Source organism: Wyeomyia smithii, chromosome 3 (genome assembly GCF_029784165.1).
Source record: "Wyeomyia smithii strain HCP4-BCI-WySm-NY-G18 chromosome 3, ASM2978416v1, whole genome shotgun sequence".
Lineage (NCBI taxonomy): Eukaryota > Metazoa > Arthropoda > Insecta > Diptera > Culicidae > Wyeomyia > Wyeomyia smithii.
The window spans coordinates 189,332,391-189,350,055 of record NC_073696.1 but is presented as its reverse complement, the minus strand read 5'-3'; the positions used below and the strand labels follow the sequence as shown (position 1 = coordinate 189,350,055).

Genomic DNA, 17,665 nt, shown 5'->3' with positions numbered 1-17,665 from the left:
ACAACACTATTTGTAATAATAGCTATACGAATTCATGGTTCATTAAAGATACCGGTTATTCTTGTCGTACTTTTCCAAACCATTCGTTATTACACTGGGGTCGCTTTTTATGCGGTTGTTTGTACCGCATTTAACAGATTAGATTAGATATACTTATACTAAACTTAGTTGATACTGCGTACAAATAATCTTCCGAATCGATTAAAAATAATCCGCGTTATTGTAAAAATATCCCGTTTAAAAAAACGCATAAAAACAACCCGCGTAAAAAGCGACCCCAGTGTATCAACACTAACGCTACAAACCGTCTTGATAAAAGCACTGTTCTTGATTTTCTGGAGGCACGGAAAATTGGCACATTCCTACACGATTTCCGAACCAGGATCTGAATTATAGAATCAACTGAAAGTTGACAAAAGCTCTGCACCGCTGAATAGAATGGATTGAAATCGTTTGGTTGTCATCCGCTTATTTAACTCTGCAGTTAGTTAAAAATAGAGGTGATCAAAATGAGAAAACGGTGTGATTTTATTTGCCTAAAGTATCTATAGATATTTAATGATTTTCCACTTTTTACACACCATTGAAATCGAAACATTGTATAGTTACGTTCCTAAGAGAATGAAAGTATCTCATGCATACATTTTATAGGTGCTTCCAATACATTGGTTACAAAATCATCATTTTAATTGAATATTTTCTTAAACTCTTTGAAGAGATCCACTATACAGAAGATAACCACTATATGTTATTGAACCGATGCTTATTTTAATGTCATAAAATTTTCTATGCTCAAACTAATAGGCTCATTAGACTAACTCAGTCACCTTTTTGATACTGATACTATACGGTGGGTATCAGGTTGTCACCTATGTGCACTTAGCTACCCTAATGACAAAACAGTTCTCGAAGAAAAAAAGAGGAAATGGCAGTACTCATTGCTAACATGTATTCAATAACAACGGCTCCACTCGTAACATTTTTAAGATAAGATTCTATAGCATAAATATTACATGCGCCTGGTAAATTAAACGCACATTTTTACCGTGATACTCCGTAATTAGTACTACTACCAACGGCGGCTATCTTATCCGGACAAACTCTGAAGCATTCGGTGGCGGTAGCAAATGATTTTCTGTTTCTAGCGTTGATAACTAGCAATTTCACTGATATAATAGAGTAATATGCTCGTCATAAGTTTATCTCAGGCGCTCTGCGACAGCAACGAAATTGCCTTGCCTTATCTTACACTCCTGCGACACGTTGAATGAAACGCCTCACGCTTGCCGCCGCCAGATGTGTATAAACGGCTGGCAATGGTCCTCCACAGTCGGTTGAACCCCAGGAAACCAATCCGATTTGACGCCCGCCAGATATCAACGGACCTCCGCTGTCGCCATTGCACGAATCTCGTCCCAGCTGACCGGCGCAAATCATGCTATGGAAGATGGAAAATGTTCTATACATTGTAATAATATTACCAAATAATTTATTTTAAGTTTAAAAGTTTAGCAAACTAACGTCTTCGAACAATTGAATATTTTGTGACTGAAAAAAAATACTGATAGAAAATATTCAAGAAAGATTCTCTCGTTAGAAATGTGAATTCTTATGGCACCCATAACCTCAACCGCACACAAACCTATTAGAAAAACGTTTGGATAAAAACGAATTCAAGACCTTTTACAATATTCGAATATTTCAGCCATTCAAGTTTGCCCATTTCTAAGTAGCACACTAAAAACAATACTTACTCGTTAGTCACGAGACCTTCACCCCATGAAACGCTACAAGAGCTTCTTCCTACGATCGGTACATCTACCGCATGTAGCATAGTTGGTAAACTGGTATCAGTTAACTATAGAATTGATGGGATATTTCAGTTAATCAGGAATAATACATTGAAATATTATCAAGTGATATCAAACAGAAATTGAAATCATGGTGGCTGATTCCAAATCAGATTTCGATTCAGTTAACAAATTATACATACCGTTCGTCCCCATCCTGAAACCATGCTGCGAATGCCTTCCTCCGGTTCATACCCCTCGTTGACCAACAGCACAGGAGCGATATTCTCGCCATGGAATGGAAGCAAAACTTTCAGTAAGGCCACATCCTTATCAAACAGCATCGGATTGTATTGTGGATGGAAAATTATATGTGACACATTGTAGATTTGTCCGCCAGATAGACGACCGCTGCTGCCGGCCCGCAGTGAAATCTGCCGAAAAACGAAATTAAACATTCATCAAACGCGCTCGGACTTCAGCATTTCCCAAAACTGTTACCCACAGTGGCAACATCTCGACCCGGATAGAGACAGTGTGCCGCCGTCAGTGCCCAGTCAGGTGAAATCACCGAACCACCACAAATATGGTTCCCATTACTTCTCAGCGACAACTGGTATGGAAAATTCTTCACATCAACTTTCTGACCACCAATGATTTTCTCCAATCCAATCATACGCTTCGAATGCCTCAAAACGAATATCCTGGACGCCTCTGGGATCAGCTGCACAGCCTGCCATGCATTTTCCTCCGCGTCTACAGCGTGGATGAATAACGTGAAAATCTCTGATATATGCGGAAATTACCATATAAATGAGTACCGTCTGCGCACACTGTTGCGGTCACCGCGAAAACCACAAAAACGAATATCCAAACCTTCATCGCACGACGTTCCCAGGGCTGTAAAAATAATCTTAATGGTCAACTACTCCATAAAACTTTCTTTATATACCTGCAGAGTGCAGCGAAGCATATGAGAATCTGAGTCGACAACTTCAACCGTGAATGGAAATCGATGACACCATTCAGTGTGAACTTGAGGTAGAACACGGTAATGTAACCTTCTTTTCGTCTAGGTTTTAGCACCGTTCAATCATTGTTTTGGCACCTCTACAATTTGAGTTGACAGTGTACATACCTACCTATTGGCTGTCAATAGCTGTCGGACAATGTTTTCGGGAAAGTTTCGTTTATCTCAGACATCGCGTCCGTTGCATCGTTAGTGGTAACTACTTACACATTCAGTGCAATGCAATATTTCGTCAAATTAGTCCGAAATGATCTTTACGTGACTTTGATCACATTGAAGCGACAGTTGGAGAAAATTCGGAAGTGAGTCTTTATCCAAGTTCGAAAAATATGCAGGTGATTCGGGAATGATTATGTGAAGTCAAATCAACATTTGAAATCATTGTATCACTGTATGTTATTACTTCTAGATAAACATTTCAAAAGTTCCTATCTGTTTTCATCGTTTTTCCGGAACGTCTTTTCAATTTGGCAATGGTTCAGCCACAGAATAACAGACATAACACGTCGAACAAATTTTCAATAAAATCATCGTTTGGATGATTCCAGTACTTTACGTTAGTAACACTAGCACCATCTGCTGTCGTGTTCGCGCTGCTTCATGTATTTCGACATCAGCGCCAGCGTTACTGCATGTGTCAAATGGGGAACTACAAAATATGTATGAGATTGCATGACAGCGCCCCAGACGACGTTTTCGCGCGATGACTGTTGTTCGATTGAAAATTTGAAATGAACGTTTTTTGTGGCGATGGAGCTAGGTTCCAGTGTTACGTCTGTTAGTCTGTGGTTCAGCTTTGGTAGTTCTCCCAAGCAGAGTTTTCGTTCAGAAGGCTTAAGTGATTCCCCCGCTATCAACTTGTGCAAATAACATGTCATAAAAGGTGTTTGATAAGTTGTGATGATTGAATGAAAGTGATCGATCAAAAAATCGATGAAAGCAGATAGGAGCTTTTGAAATTTTTCTCTAGACTTTAATTATTTTATTGACAGGTCAACTTCCAGTTATTCTAATATGTTTGAGTTTTCTTTAACAACTAAAAGAAAAACAAGAAAACTAAAACCGGAAGCCACCATCTTCGATGTTCAAATGGCGTCTGGAATCAAGTCCATGCTGCTGAGTGTCATTCTTATTCCGGAAATATCCATCTAATTAATAAAAATCAATGTCTGTTCGAGTGTGATCGAATACGGCTTGACGGATTTGCATGATTCTTTTTTCGTTTTGTTCGTCGTTGGCTGTGTCGGGTTTAGACGCAAAGAAGTTGGGAGAAAGTAGGTCCTACTGGAAAAGTTGAAAATGATGGAAAATTTAATTTCTCATACGATTCAATGGAGAGTTTTTTCATTCAATTTCAAGGTTACCTTGGATCGTGCGTATAAATCAAAATCACAGTTCTGTACAAACGTCACTATGCTTTGTAGTGAATGTTCATGTCATGATACACATCATGATGCAAGTTATTCATGGTCTTCAAAGCTGGTCATACGTTTTCAACGTGGTTGATTGGAAATTCAAATGTGAACACTATTAAACCGATCACCGTACATTGTTCTACGCAAACTCCAACCGCGCCACTAAATATCTCTCTCAGAGCATCGTGAATCATTATACCTTCATTGTTCTTACTTACTGATATATCTCACTTATTAAATATTATTGAATACTTGAAAACGGTATTTTCGAACAAATTCAATTCGTCTTCGTTTTTAACAATAATAATAAGGATGTATGTAGGTCTCGAATAAAAAACTTTTTTGGATCATCACCAGCAGTTTCGAACAATGCAAAACCGTGGAAACATATCCAAAACTTTCCGTTTAAACCCATAGAATGATTTAAAGTTTTCAATGTAACAATACGTTTCAAACCCTCATTTTCATAATTTCTAACGAGTAAATTGATTCCCTTATAGACCAACAAAATCTCCAAAATCTCCTTACAAACTTATAAACTGCACAACCAATCGTCCAAACCAAATCGCACGAAATATTTTTCGTGTATTTATTTTAACTATTTAACCAATCATCGTGAAAAATATACGCGGACCGCGAAGCCTTATGCGTTTCCTTTTCACAACAGGTTGCATACTTAAATGTAAATGAAATTTAATAAACAATGATACCCACTGATATATCTGACTTATATTTGAATACACTAAGGTCGCTTTTACGCGTTTTTTTAAGCGGCTATTTTTACGCGGATTCCGGAATTTACGCGGTTTCCTTTTACGTGTCACGTATCTCCCGCGTGAAAGAGCGACTTTAGTGTACTTTGTACGGTATCTTCGATCAAAATTAAATCCGTCGTTGTATTCAATAATAAGGATGTAGATTACGAATGATAAACTTTATAGATCAGCACTTCAAACAAGTAGCACTTTCAAATAAATTTTTGGTTTATCCATTCACGCGCTTTCGGAAATGTTTTTAAACGAGTGAACATTAGAAAAGTGGGTCCATCGCAACACAAAATATTCAATAGTGATTCAACTTACTTCAGAACACAATATTTAATTTTTTTCACTTCAGGGAGTTGAATTAATCTTTGTGACTTTGTGAAAAAGAAAATGTCTGATTGTGTTAATATACTTTCTATATTGATTTTTACAAGAGCTCAGGGAACATTCGTAGGATAATCGCTCCTATATTCATCTCAGTATCTATATTCATCTCATCACGCCTTCTTGATCAATTTATCGTAAAATTTTACCAAATTTTCAACGTAAAACTTTCAACCACTTGACAAAATCGAAAAGCAAATAAATTTAATATTTGTAGAAATTTGACGGAATGAGAGAAATAAGGACAAAATTGAACATATGAGAGAAATAAGATGAGTATAGGTGCACCTAGCTGTTGATATGAATAATGGAGCGATTATCCTATATCACGTAACGCAGAATTTGGCATTTTGGGGGCGTTTTGGGCCCCAACGTAACTCAATTTTGCATGGTTGCCTCGCGCAGTGCAAGGCTTCGCTGAATACCCTCCTCTTCCTCCCCTGAGATAATATACGAATGTTGCCTCATTTGGAACCAGCTCTTGCAAACCAAAAAGCATTTCTGTGCATATGATGAATTATGTATACTTCGATGATCTTTTAAAAATTCGGCGTTTTAGCACTTCCAAATTATGGTTGCGTTTATTACTCAAATATTTATTAGCCTTGCAAGAATAAATTTTTGTTACTATTGTTCAGTCGTTTTAGGAATAATGTGAGCTAAATTTATTTTTTTTTTCTCATATCATTTATTTGACACGGCACAAATACAATTTAATGTTGAACGGCGCCAATTATATCTGAAGACTTAAAATCTTGAAGCAAATTTTTTATCCTCGCTGCCGACTACGAGCTGAAATTAAGTCTATCTTAAAACTAGGATGTATTTTTCAATCACTGTTCTGTAGTTTGATGGTCGTCTGATGCTCTTCGAATGGCCATGAATATGCAGCATGTATGGATTTGTTCTGCTGAGCCACGATGTCATGAGCTGGAAGAGAGGCTTGTAATTCTCGGGTCCTGAAGGTATTGTGCGGGGGCTAGTTGCTGGTTATGGTTCGTTGTTGTTGTTCGCTGGTGTTCAAGTGGCCTATGGTATGAGCCAAGATATCACTGAAGGCCTCGGGTTCTCAGGTCCTGGTGAATTCGTGTGGGGTGCAGTTGTTGATTCCAAAACCTCTGCTTAAGGTTCAAACGTGTTCTTGTCGTTTTGTTGGGTGTAGACGGAGGGGAACGGGACTAGACTGGGGCATGGATGGATTTTAGGAAAATGTATATAAGGGTCATGTAGGGTATGTCACGGCTCGCCAAGACATCACGAACAGGAACAGCTGGCCGTCTACCTCCGGCCTGAAGGGAAGCTACTAATTTAGACCTGGCGTCACGGTGGACAGGGCATGACCAAACAACGTGCTCTATGTCGTGATAACCTTCACCACAGGCACAGATACCGCTTTCTCCGAGCCCAATACGACGGAGATGCGCATCAAATCTATAGTGATTGGACATAAGCCGAGACATCACGCAAATGAAATCTCGACCTACATCCAACCCCTTGAACCACGGGTATAATGGAATGTAACCACCTTCCCAGTTCCCCTCTGGTCCAAGAATTTTGCCATCTGATGATCGTATTCTGACGTACAAATGCAAAAAATTCATTAAAAGCAATTGGTCTTTCATAAATTTCACCGTTTGTAGCGCCCACCTTAGCCAAAGAGTCCGCTTTCTCATTGCCCGGTATCGAGCAGTGAGAAGGGACCCACACTAAGGTAATCTGAAAAGATTTTTCGGATAAAGCACTCAGATGTTCCCGTATTTTCCCCAGGAAATGCAGAGAGTGCTTAACATCTTTCATCGATCGGAGAGCCTCAATGGAACTGAGACTATCCGTAAAGATGAAATAATGGTCCGTGGGCACTTTTTCGATGATCCCTAGGGTGTACTGAATTGCAGCTAATTCTGCGACGTAAACAGAAGCAGGATTATCGAGCTTATGGGAGACGGTTAAATTGTTATTGAAGATACCGAAGCCAGTGGACCCATCGATAAGTGATCCGTCAGTGTAGAACATATTGTCGCAGTTGATGTTTCGATATTTATTGGAAAAAATTTTGGGGATCTGCTGCACGCGTAAATGATCCGGGATTCCACGAGTTTCTTCTATCATGGATGTATCGAAAAACACAGTAGAATCAGAAGTATTTAATAAGTTGACACGATTTGGAATATTCGGAGAAGAGTTAATATTTTGTGACATGTGATTAAAATACAATGTCATAAAACGGGTTTGAGAATTAAGTTCGATTAACCTTTCAAAATTTTCAATCACAGGACGGTTCAAGACCTCACATTTGAAAAGAATACGAGAAGACAGGCTCCAGAAGCGGTTTTTCAATGGCAGAACTCCAGCTAAGACCTCCAAACTCATCGTATGGGTCGATTGCATGCAACCTAAGGCGATACGCAAACAACGATATTGTATTCGCTCCAGTTTGATCAAATGTGTGTTTGCTGCGGAGCGGAAGCAGAAACACCCGTACTCAATTACCGACAATATGGTTGTTTGGTAAAGCCTTATAAGGTCTCTCGGGTGGGCTCCCCACCATGATCCGGTTATTGTACGAAGAAAATTCACTCATTGTTGGCTTTTTTTCATCAGATACCTAATGTGACAACCCCAGGTGCCTTTAGAGTCGAACCAGACACCAAGATACTTGTGTACCAAAACCTGAGAAATCGTTTTACCCATAAATTGTGGCTGGAGCTGAGCAGGTTCATGCTTCCTAGAAAAAACTACTATCTCAGTCTTCTCCGGAGAGAATTCGATACCTAGCTGTAGAGCCAAGCAGACAAATTGTCCAAGGTATCTTGCAATGGTCCTTGCAAATCGGCAGCTTTGGCTCCTGTAACAGAAACCACGCTGTCGTCTGCAAGTTGTCTTATCGTGCATGAATTTGCCAGACATTCATCGATGTCATTTACATAAAAATTGTAAAGAAGGGGGCTTAAACATGAGCCCTGGGGAAGACCCATGTAGCTAATTCGAAAAGTTGCCAAATCGCCATGCGTAAAATGCATGTGCTTTTCGGACAACAAATTGTGCAAAAAATTGTTCAAAATTGGAGAAAATCCTTGTCGGTGAAGTTTCCCCGAAAGAATGTCAATAGAAACGGAATCAAAAGCCCCCTTAATGTCCAAGAACGCAGACGCCATTTGTTCTTTGCGAGCATACGCCAGCTGGATATCTGTTGAAAGCAACGCAAGACAATCATTCGTCCCTTTGGCACGGCGGAAACCAAATTGAGTATCTGACAGTAGACCATTTGATTCGACCCAGTGGTCTAAACGACGGGGTATCATTTTCACCATCAATTTCCGGATACAGGATAACATTGCAGTCGGCCTATAGGAGTTGTGATCAGAGGCTGGTTTTCCCGGTTTTTGGATGGCGATCACCCTCACTTGCCTCCAATCCTGCGGTACAATATTTTGCTCCAGGAACTTATTGAACAAGTTCAACAAGCGCCTCTTGGCATTGCCGGGTAGATTCTTCAACAAGTTGAATTTGATTCTATCTAACCCAGGCGCGTTATTGTTACAGGACAGGAGGGCAATTGAAAATTCTGCCATCGTAAAAGGTGATTCTATCGCGTCGTGGCCCGGAGACGCATCGCGAACAAAGTTTTGCGCAGGAACAGAGTCCGGACATACTTTCCTGGCAAAATCAAATATCCACCTACTTGAAGACCCTTCGCTTTCGTTGACCGCTACGCGATTCCGCATTCTTCGGGCTGTGTTCCAAAGAGTGCTCATCGATGTCTCCCTCGACGTCTCGTTCACGAACCGACGCCAATATCCGCGTTTCTTTGCTTTAGCCAAGCTTTTAAGCTTAGTATCAAGCTCCGAATACCGTATATAGTCGCCAGGTATACCTTTCTTCTGATAGGCCAAAAACGCGTCGGATCTTTGCGTGTAGACATCGGAGCACTCTTGGTCCCACCACGGAGTGGGAGGCCGTTCTTTGATCGTTACGCCGGGATATTTCTTCGTTTGGGCTTGCAACGCGGCGTCGAGAATCAAGCCCGCGAAGAGGTTGTATTCTTCAAGTGGTGGATAATGTTGAATCGACTCGACAGCTTCTGAAACCATTTCCTCGTATAACTTCCAATCAACATTCCGTGTAAGGTCATACGGAATGTCAATTGGCCGCATGCGAGTTGACCCGTTGGTAATTGAAATAAGAATAGGCAAATGGTCGCTACCGTGAGGATCGAGGATTACCTTCCATGTGCAATCCAACCGTAGCGACGTCGAACATTAAGAGAGATCCAAAGCGCTTGGGCGCGCTGGAGGTTTCGGGACACGTGTCATTTCACCGTTGTTCAGAATAGTCATGTCGAAGTTATCGCAATGGTTATAAATTAAAGAGGAGCGGTTATCATTAGAAGGGGAACCCCAAGCCACGCCATGAGAGTTAAAGTCTCCCAAAATCAAGCGTGGCGAGGGAAGAAGTTCTATTAAATCAAAGAGCAGCCGTTGCCCAACCTGTGCTCTGGGAGGAATATATATTGAGGCAATACAAAGCTCTTTACCTTGTATTGTCATTTGACATGCGTCAGCTTCGATGCCTGGAATCGAGGGGAGGTTAATAGGATAGAAAGAATAGCACTTCTTAATCCCTAGAAGTACTCCTCCATATGGGGTGTCTCGATCAAGGCGAATAATAATAAAACCATGGAAGTTTAGATCAGTATTCGAAGTTAGCCAAGTTTCACAAAGGGAAAATGCATCGCATTTGTTTTTATTTATCAAAACTTTAAACGAATCAATTTTTGGTAAAATACTTCTACAATTCCACTGTAAGACAGAGATAGAATCCTTCACATAAGCAGATGAATTAGGCATCGAAGGATACGATCGCTGCAAGGAGGGGCCATTGAGCAGTCAACTGCTTCAAAAATGTTCTAACTGTTGGGAGGAATGCTGTAAGAAAATCTTTTATTGGATCGGGTACATTTAAAGTTTCAAAAATCCAGTCCACAATGTCAGAAAATTTCACCAGTCCAGCATTTGATTTTTCAACTGGATGTGCAAAAGGAACAACTGGGGTTTTAGATGTTCCTGTCAGTGCTGGGAACTCCTTCTGGGACTTTAAATTTGCAAGCTCAGGAGGGGTTTGCTTCGGTTTTTCCGCTGCACTTTTAGGTTTGTTTGTACCATTCATTTCACTTTGGGAAATCTTAGGACCTTTTCGGGGAAGTTTAGGAGAGGAAATATTTTTCCTCTTTCTAGACTCCTCAGGATTGGCATAAGATGTTCCCGCTGGTGAATCGTCAGAATCGGTTTCATCAGAGGACAACAGATCAAAGGGGTTCGAAGTAACGGGAGAAGTGGTAACGGTCTTCTTCAGCATGTCAGCGTAGGAACGCTTTGAACGCTCTTTGAGAGACCGTTTTATTTTATCCCTGCGCTGCATGTACACCGCACATGTCGAGAGCTCATGCAGATTTTCCCCGCAGTGAATACACTTTACAGCGTTAACACTGCAAGAATCTTCCGCATGAGTCTCCCCATACTTGCCACAACGTGCCTTATTGCAGCAGTAGGCGGCTGTATGGCCTAACTGCTTGCAATGAGTGCAGACCCGGCGAACGTAACTCGAAACGAGTCTGACGGAGTGTAAACTTTTTTGTCACCGACGATCGATACCGACCGCAATTGCTTGCAGTCGAGCACCTTCACATCGGGACATGTGTTGTTTTTAAAGCACCCTTTAGCACTTTTCAATATACACTCGACGGACAGACTCGAATCGGTCACGACACCGTCGATCTCCACATCTCTAGCGGGTACATAGACACGGTATTCCCGTGTAAATAGCTCGGAGCAAGCTATATCGTTGGCCTCTTTAAGGTCATTGACCACGACACGGAGCTTGTTCGGCCTGATTTTTAAAATTTCAGTCACAGCTTTAAAGTGTGACGTCAGGTCTTTCGAAATCTGTAGAATGTTTAAAGATTTCGATTTCGGCCCCGCTTTAGGCCTGAGGTAAACTGCCTCCGGAAGAGTCGATCCATCTGGATACAATCTGACACGTGGGGGAGCTGAGGAATTAATATTAGGAGGGGTGGCAGGAGGGACAGGGTCGAGGGGATTCGAGGATGGAGGTGCGGGAGGTGGGGGGTCTACATCCATCGCGCTAAACCTAGCGCGCCGATGGGACAGACAAGAAGCACGTACCTTCCTTTCTTTTTCTCCTTCGTGTTGGAGTGCACTGCACTCACCACTAAATCGTTCGACAGCAGACAGCTACAAAGCGACACAGTAACACAAAGGCGCTTGACCTTGCGATACAGCAATCAAGACAAAAGACACCGGTCAAAAAATGCCACCACTTGCACACACGTATTGAAATTTATCGGAGCGATTTCGAAGCACAACCGATGCTGATGCGTGTTCGGCACAGAATCCCGAGCTAAATTCATTGTGCAGTATGAATTATATTCTAGCTGTTTTCCGTTTTGGAAGGCTATACCATTGCCAACAAAATAATGAAGAAAAATTTCGAATTTGAGTTTCTTAGCCAATTTGTTATGTTTACTAGATTATATAAGTATGCGTTGCGTCGTTATTTTTCGTAAAAGAGGATTTTGTAAAGGAGAATCATTTACATTCAATATAGGGTAGGGAACGGCTTATGCAGTGGCGCTTAACTATACAAAATACTGTTCAACACAGAAAAATCTTTGAATAAACATGAATCGAAAAAAATCAACCAAAATTGCAGTCATTCTCAGCCACTTCGGGTGCTGTAGAAAATCCCCTGCACAACAGATGCAAACTACTTGGAATAGGTTCGAGGTGATTGGAATAGTGTCCCTCGATTGGGAGCTTTAATTTATTATTGTTAATGTTTGCTAAATCAGTTTTCTAATCTGAAAACAAATGCAGACAAAAAAAAAGATATTGAACAAGTTGATATACTTATGTTTGTACTTCACTTTATACATGTCGAGTATTTCGTCTCAACACAGGGACGGCTTCTTAAGCTGCTTAAAATAGGTTCCCTACCCTAATTTGTGGCAGTACGACGTTTGCCGGGTCAACTAATAAATAATAATATTTACTATTTTACGAAATTTGCCAGAAACCGTATTCTCAGGTTCCCACCAAGTACCCTTCCTTAAATCTGAATTCTACAGTACCTCTGTTGACTCTACTTCCAACAAAAATAAGTCCCTGTTATAATAAAACTGGTGTGAGTAACGTATAAAAGTTCTCTTCAGGTAATCATAATTAGGCGATATTGTTAGGATGAACAGAGGTTCAGTATAGTAGAGAAGTAAGCTTGAAACGGAAAGGTAAAACTCACACACAAGCACGGATATGAATGATAAGCGTATCTCTTACTTCAATAGTGATACTGCCAATAATATGAAGTGCGGAGTATAGTAAACACCTGAGCAATATCACAATAGATCTAATGTCTGGTCGCAGTGATGAGTCCACACAGGAAAAAAAGAAAAAAGAGGTTGAATGTCGGCCTTTTGATGTCGGAAATACCAATGGTGATGGACCCCAGTAATGGCGTTCGAATTATTAAGATTTGGCAAAGTTACAGCATTTTAAAATTGAATAATGTTTTGTATAATTTTGCTTATTTATTACAAATTCTCATCTCTAATTCCACATTTTCATATTGTTGTTTGTTTAGTTTGTAGTATTTTACAATAGAAAGACAGCTCATCCTTGTTTTTTAATGGAATTGGACTCGAATGTTTGAAAAGTGGTCATCATTGGATAGTGTGAGAATTGTAGCTTTCGCAATAATGGAAACAAAAATCTGTCGTAATTTAAACTCAGATATCTCATCAGATACACGACAACACAGTCAAAAATGCAATTTAAATTTTTACTAGCTGGACTTATAGGGTGACAAAAAAGTCCGGTCACACAGGTAAATCTCAATATTTCAAAGAATAAGAAGAAAATCTAAATATGGCCTTCATAGCTTTATTCAGTAACTCATAAAGATACTTCACAGACGATATCTCGGAATTACACCACCTTTCTCTGATCGAACCAGCTTTAGACGTCTCGGAAAGTCGTCGCAAGCGGCGCGCACGTGCTCCATCGGCATCTCGTCCCAGATTTTCGTGATAACTCGCTTGAATTGCTCCAAATTTTTTATTTTATAGTCGTTCAGCTTCGACATCATGTATCTCCACACGAAATAATCCAGTGGATTCAGATCCGGAGACGACGGAGGCCATTCATTCTTCGAAATGAAATCGGTCAAGTTTTCCTCACACCACGCCTGAACAACCTTTGCGGTGTGGGATGGAGCGCCATCTTGCTGGAAGCAGTAGTAATCGTCTTCAAACAATAGTTCAGCTTGAAGCAGAACATTTTTATTCAAAACCGTGTCCAGGTAGTACGCTGCGTTGACTTTGAACCCTTAATCGAAAAAAATAAGAGGCAGTTTACTTCTCTTGCAAATGGCTCCCAACCATCACTGACGTCTTATTTTGGAACCGGGAAACGTTCAGCTTGTCCGCAGGAGCTTGCTGGAGGCTCACACTCCAAACTCGATAATTTTGGCGATTGACTGTTTGCTCCAAAACGAACAGCTTCTCGTCCGAAAAAATAATCTCATTATCTGCGCGCCAACCGAGCAACTCCCGCGACCGTTGGTACCCCTTGTCCTTTGTAGCTTTAGTAACCCCATTCTCGGTTCATTTTTAGGTTCCTGGCCAGCTTCCGTGCAGATTGGGCGGGATTCCGACGAATCCGGTCTCGTATAATCTGTTTCAGCCTTGGAGTTCTCACAGACCTTGGTCGTCCAGATCGTGCCTTGTCCTCGGTGCCTCCGGTCTCTAGGTACCGATTTATGGTCCGGTACACGAATTCCCGGTTGATTCCGAGCGGTTTTAGGTGTTTGAATATGTGTCCGGGTTTGTACCCTTTCACATATTCAGCGATAACAGCTGCTCTTAACTCTACCATGGCTCACAACTCAATGTAAACAAACTGCACAGAAACGAAACTCTGCCACTTTGGGCAGCAAAGTAAACCGTTTCATTTAACATATAGATGGCACCAGAGAGATGCAACGTGTAGGCTACAGGCGACCCCAAAAAAGTGTGACCGGACTTTTTTGTCACCGTGTAGAAGTGAAGAGATTGCCAGAAACAAAATACGGATTGAGGATTATAAATATGCTGGAAAGTCACCCACGATATCCAAAACAAAAAATTACACACGAAACGATAAACCTGCTTGGAAGGGCAGATTTTATATTGATCTTTCCAGCCCTGGATAAATAGTCTGACTAAATTTTCCAACAATGTGAATCCATTCCGTTTTTTTATAAATAAAAAAGGCAACATAAATATAATATACTAGGCGAATTCTATCCAATATTTTGTAAAATTAACAATTTTTCACTATATTTATCTAACCTTTTTATACCTTTTCACATATTATCTATTGATAAAAACTGATTTGGCAACCCTTGATCATCTTGAACGCAAGAAAAAGAGATGAGAATTGAGAAAAAAAAAATAGTGAAAATTCATTTCATATATTTCTCCCCTTAAAACTTTTTTTTCGAAAATTTGACATGTGTACATCGATTATTAAAGTATTCTTAGTGTAATGAGTGTAGTGTAGTGAGTGGAAGTGTTGAATAATTTTAATAAACAAAGTAGTGCGCTATTTATTGAACGAAAAACTTTGATCGGTTGTCGGTAAAATGCCGGAGTAACCATGTGGAGCAGTGAGACGAATCTATTTTGTACCTACATTCAGAGCATTTTAGTTAGTTTTCAAGATTCATGTTCTATGAGAAACTGAAGTAGATTAAAAGGAAATTTGATTTCTGGAATTTCTCGGAAGAAATGTCTACCTGTAATCGTAGCTCTATAGGCAGCAATCTAAACATTTTTGTAAAAACTTAAAGACAGAGCGATATGACACAATGATAACAATAGATGTCAGAAATGCATTCAGTAACTTAGAAACATGGACACAATCTGTTACACCAGAGTTCTCACCAGAAGCAACAGTTGCTAGACTGGGGTGAAAGACCGCAATGAGCCCACATGTCCAACTACTTATAATCCTCGATCATACAATGCTGGTAACAATCCAAAATTCGTTACTGTTTTCAAAAAAATACGGCAGTTAGAATCACCCTAGTTGTTCGGATATAACCAAGATGGTAAACCTGTTTGATATTATTAAAAAAGTCAATATCACTATCAAATGTTTATTAGGGACCAAATAGCGGGGTCTGTTATAATCGGTTAAAACGTTTACACTCCGGTGTTCGAACTAATGAAATTGCGAACACTGGCAGCGCCAATGTTAGCGTAGACTCCCGCCAGGTTTCCACCGCACTGTACAGCGCCCCAAGAAACAATACCAAACTGGCGTCCTCCAGTAACGAGTGGACCACCGCTGTCACCGTTGCACGAGTCGCGTCCAGGCTCACCAGCGCAAACCATGCTGTTGATGGAAAGATACAATTCATTGTCTCAAATGTCCTTTTTCTTGGATAAGCCAATCGTGTACTTACTTCGCGGTAATTCTTCCAGCTCCCCACTGACTCTGGCACGTGGCTTGAGCAACAACTGGAATGTCCACAGCTCGTAGGTTGACAGGCAGAGATCCTCCAGGAGCAGTCAGACCCCATCCAGATACTACACTGCGAGTACCGGCTCCGAAGCTAGTTCCACTTGGCACAATCGTGATTGGTGAAATGTTTGCTCCGGTGAAAGATGTAGTGATACGGATGACGCAAACATCATTATCGATGGTGCTTGGGTTATACGATGGGTGGTTCACAATCTGTGCTGCCTGGAAAATGGTTCCTCCGGCAGTTCGGCTAGCGCTACCTCCGCGGAAGGTGATCTACAATATTAAAAAAAAACCTGTCAAAAACTATCCGTATATTGAACCAACTGTTGTAACTTACCGAGCCAACCGACGGCATTGGGTGAGTACAGTGAGCAGCAGACAGAGCCCAGTTGCTGGAGATGATGGAAGCACCGCAGATGTGGTTACCGTTGGAGCGCAACGATAGCTGATATGGGAACTGAGCAATACCAACTTCATTTCCTCCCACAATTCTTCCCGTATACTCCGACTCAACGAAATCCTCCAGGCCGAGCGGACGTACACTATTTTTTTCGAGCCATAAGTCCTCCTGGTATCCCCCGAAAGCGGACGCCACGCACAACGCTAGAACGATAAATGCCTTCATGGTCACTCTGTGCTGAATAACTGAATCAATTTAGCTACAAGAACTAACTTTTATACTGTTTCAGCTGTTATCAATGTGTTAAAATAATCTTTTGCCAAAAAAATCGAAAATCAATACCCTTATATCAGTAGATTTACAAGCTGTTGGTTTTTCACATCGATGAGCTTATCACTTGATCATGTACTAATCAAGTACGATGACATATTAGCACTGTTACATCTGGACAGTAAACTACAAGAGTTCCGTCATGAATACTCGCAGTCTGCCAACGGATGATAACCCAGTGCTTTTGAAGCGGTTACTTTAGAGATCGTAGTGCGATTGTATAAATTTTATATGCAATTAAAACAAGCTGCGATTGCCAAACTTTATACGAGGGAAATACCTATCTACAGATTAGATTTAGATTTGGACAACCTGAACAGAGCATTCTAAAAAAAGTACCTGAATAATAGAGTATTTCTATGAATTCCGTCGATTCCCTCGATTGGTGATGAATTTTGTTAGCCAGGTGCTGAATCTCAAAGTAAATATTCATGAGAAATTTAACACTTGAGTTTTACGAATTAAAAGTTATTCCTCAACTGGACGTCTAATATCAGTCGCATAAATTTGAACTAGTATTGGTCTGTAAATGTGGTAATAGATGTTTTTTCTGTCAAACATTCTGGTTTTTTTCCAACGATTTTTTTTTTTTTAATTTTCTAAACTGACTTTTTTTTTCTTATTTTAGACTTGTAAGTTATTGAAAAATATTTAAAAAAACTGAAAATTGTATATTCTACCTATTCTGTCGAACACAAATTTGGTACGTTAAACTTCAAAACTATGGTACGTTTAACTTTGAAACTTTGAAAGCAAACTGAAATCTTCACTATTTCAGAGGCTGTCGGCACATAAATAGTGATTTCAAATCGATTTATTGCGTCTATTAAGTATTATCACAAACTTCGGATTACTCCTTCGCACAAAAAACGATAGTTTCAAATTTCCACTGGATGGTTTTATTTAGAATTTTGTGCAAAGATTTATGTCTGTTAGTCTATGGTATTATAATCGCGAACTTATACGCGT

At 40.3% G+C, this 17,665-nt stretch overlaps 1 protein-coding gene across 1 annotated transcript; it reads right to left on the bottom strand.

Moving 5' to 3' along the window:
- Positions 1 to 504: 504 nt before the first annotated feature.
- Positions 505 to 16,611, bottom strand: LOC129728933 (polyserase-2-like). Its single transcript, XM_055687411.1, has 8 exons — positions 16,304 to 16,611; positions 15,905 to 16,239; positions 15,646 to 15,834; positions 2,612 to 2,703; positions 2,296 to 2,546; positions 1,994 to 2,224; positions 1,755 to 1,858; positions 505 to 1,438 (listed from the first exon to the last, which is right to left on the bottom strand). The coding sequence occupies exons 1-8, from the start codon at positions 16,589 to 16,591 to the stop codon at positions 1,246 to 1,248; spliced, it is 1,683 nt and encodes a 560-aa protein (XP_055543386.1). The 5' UTR covers positions 16,592 to 16,611; the 3' UTR covers positions 505 to 1,245.
- Positions 16,612 to 17,665: the final 1,054 nt, after the last annotated feature.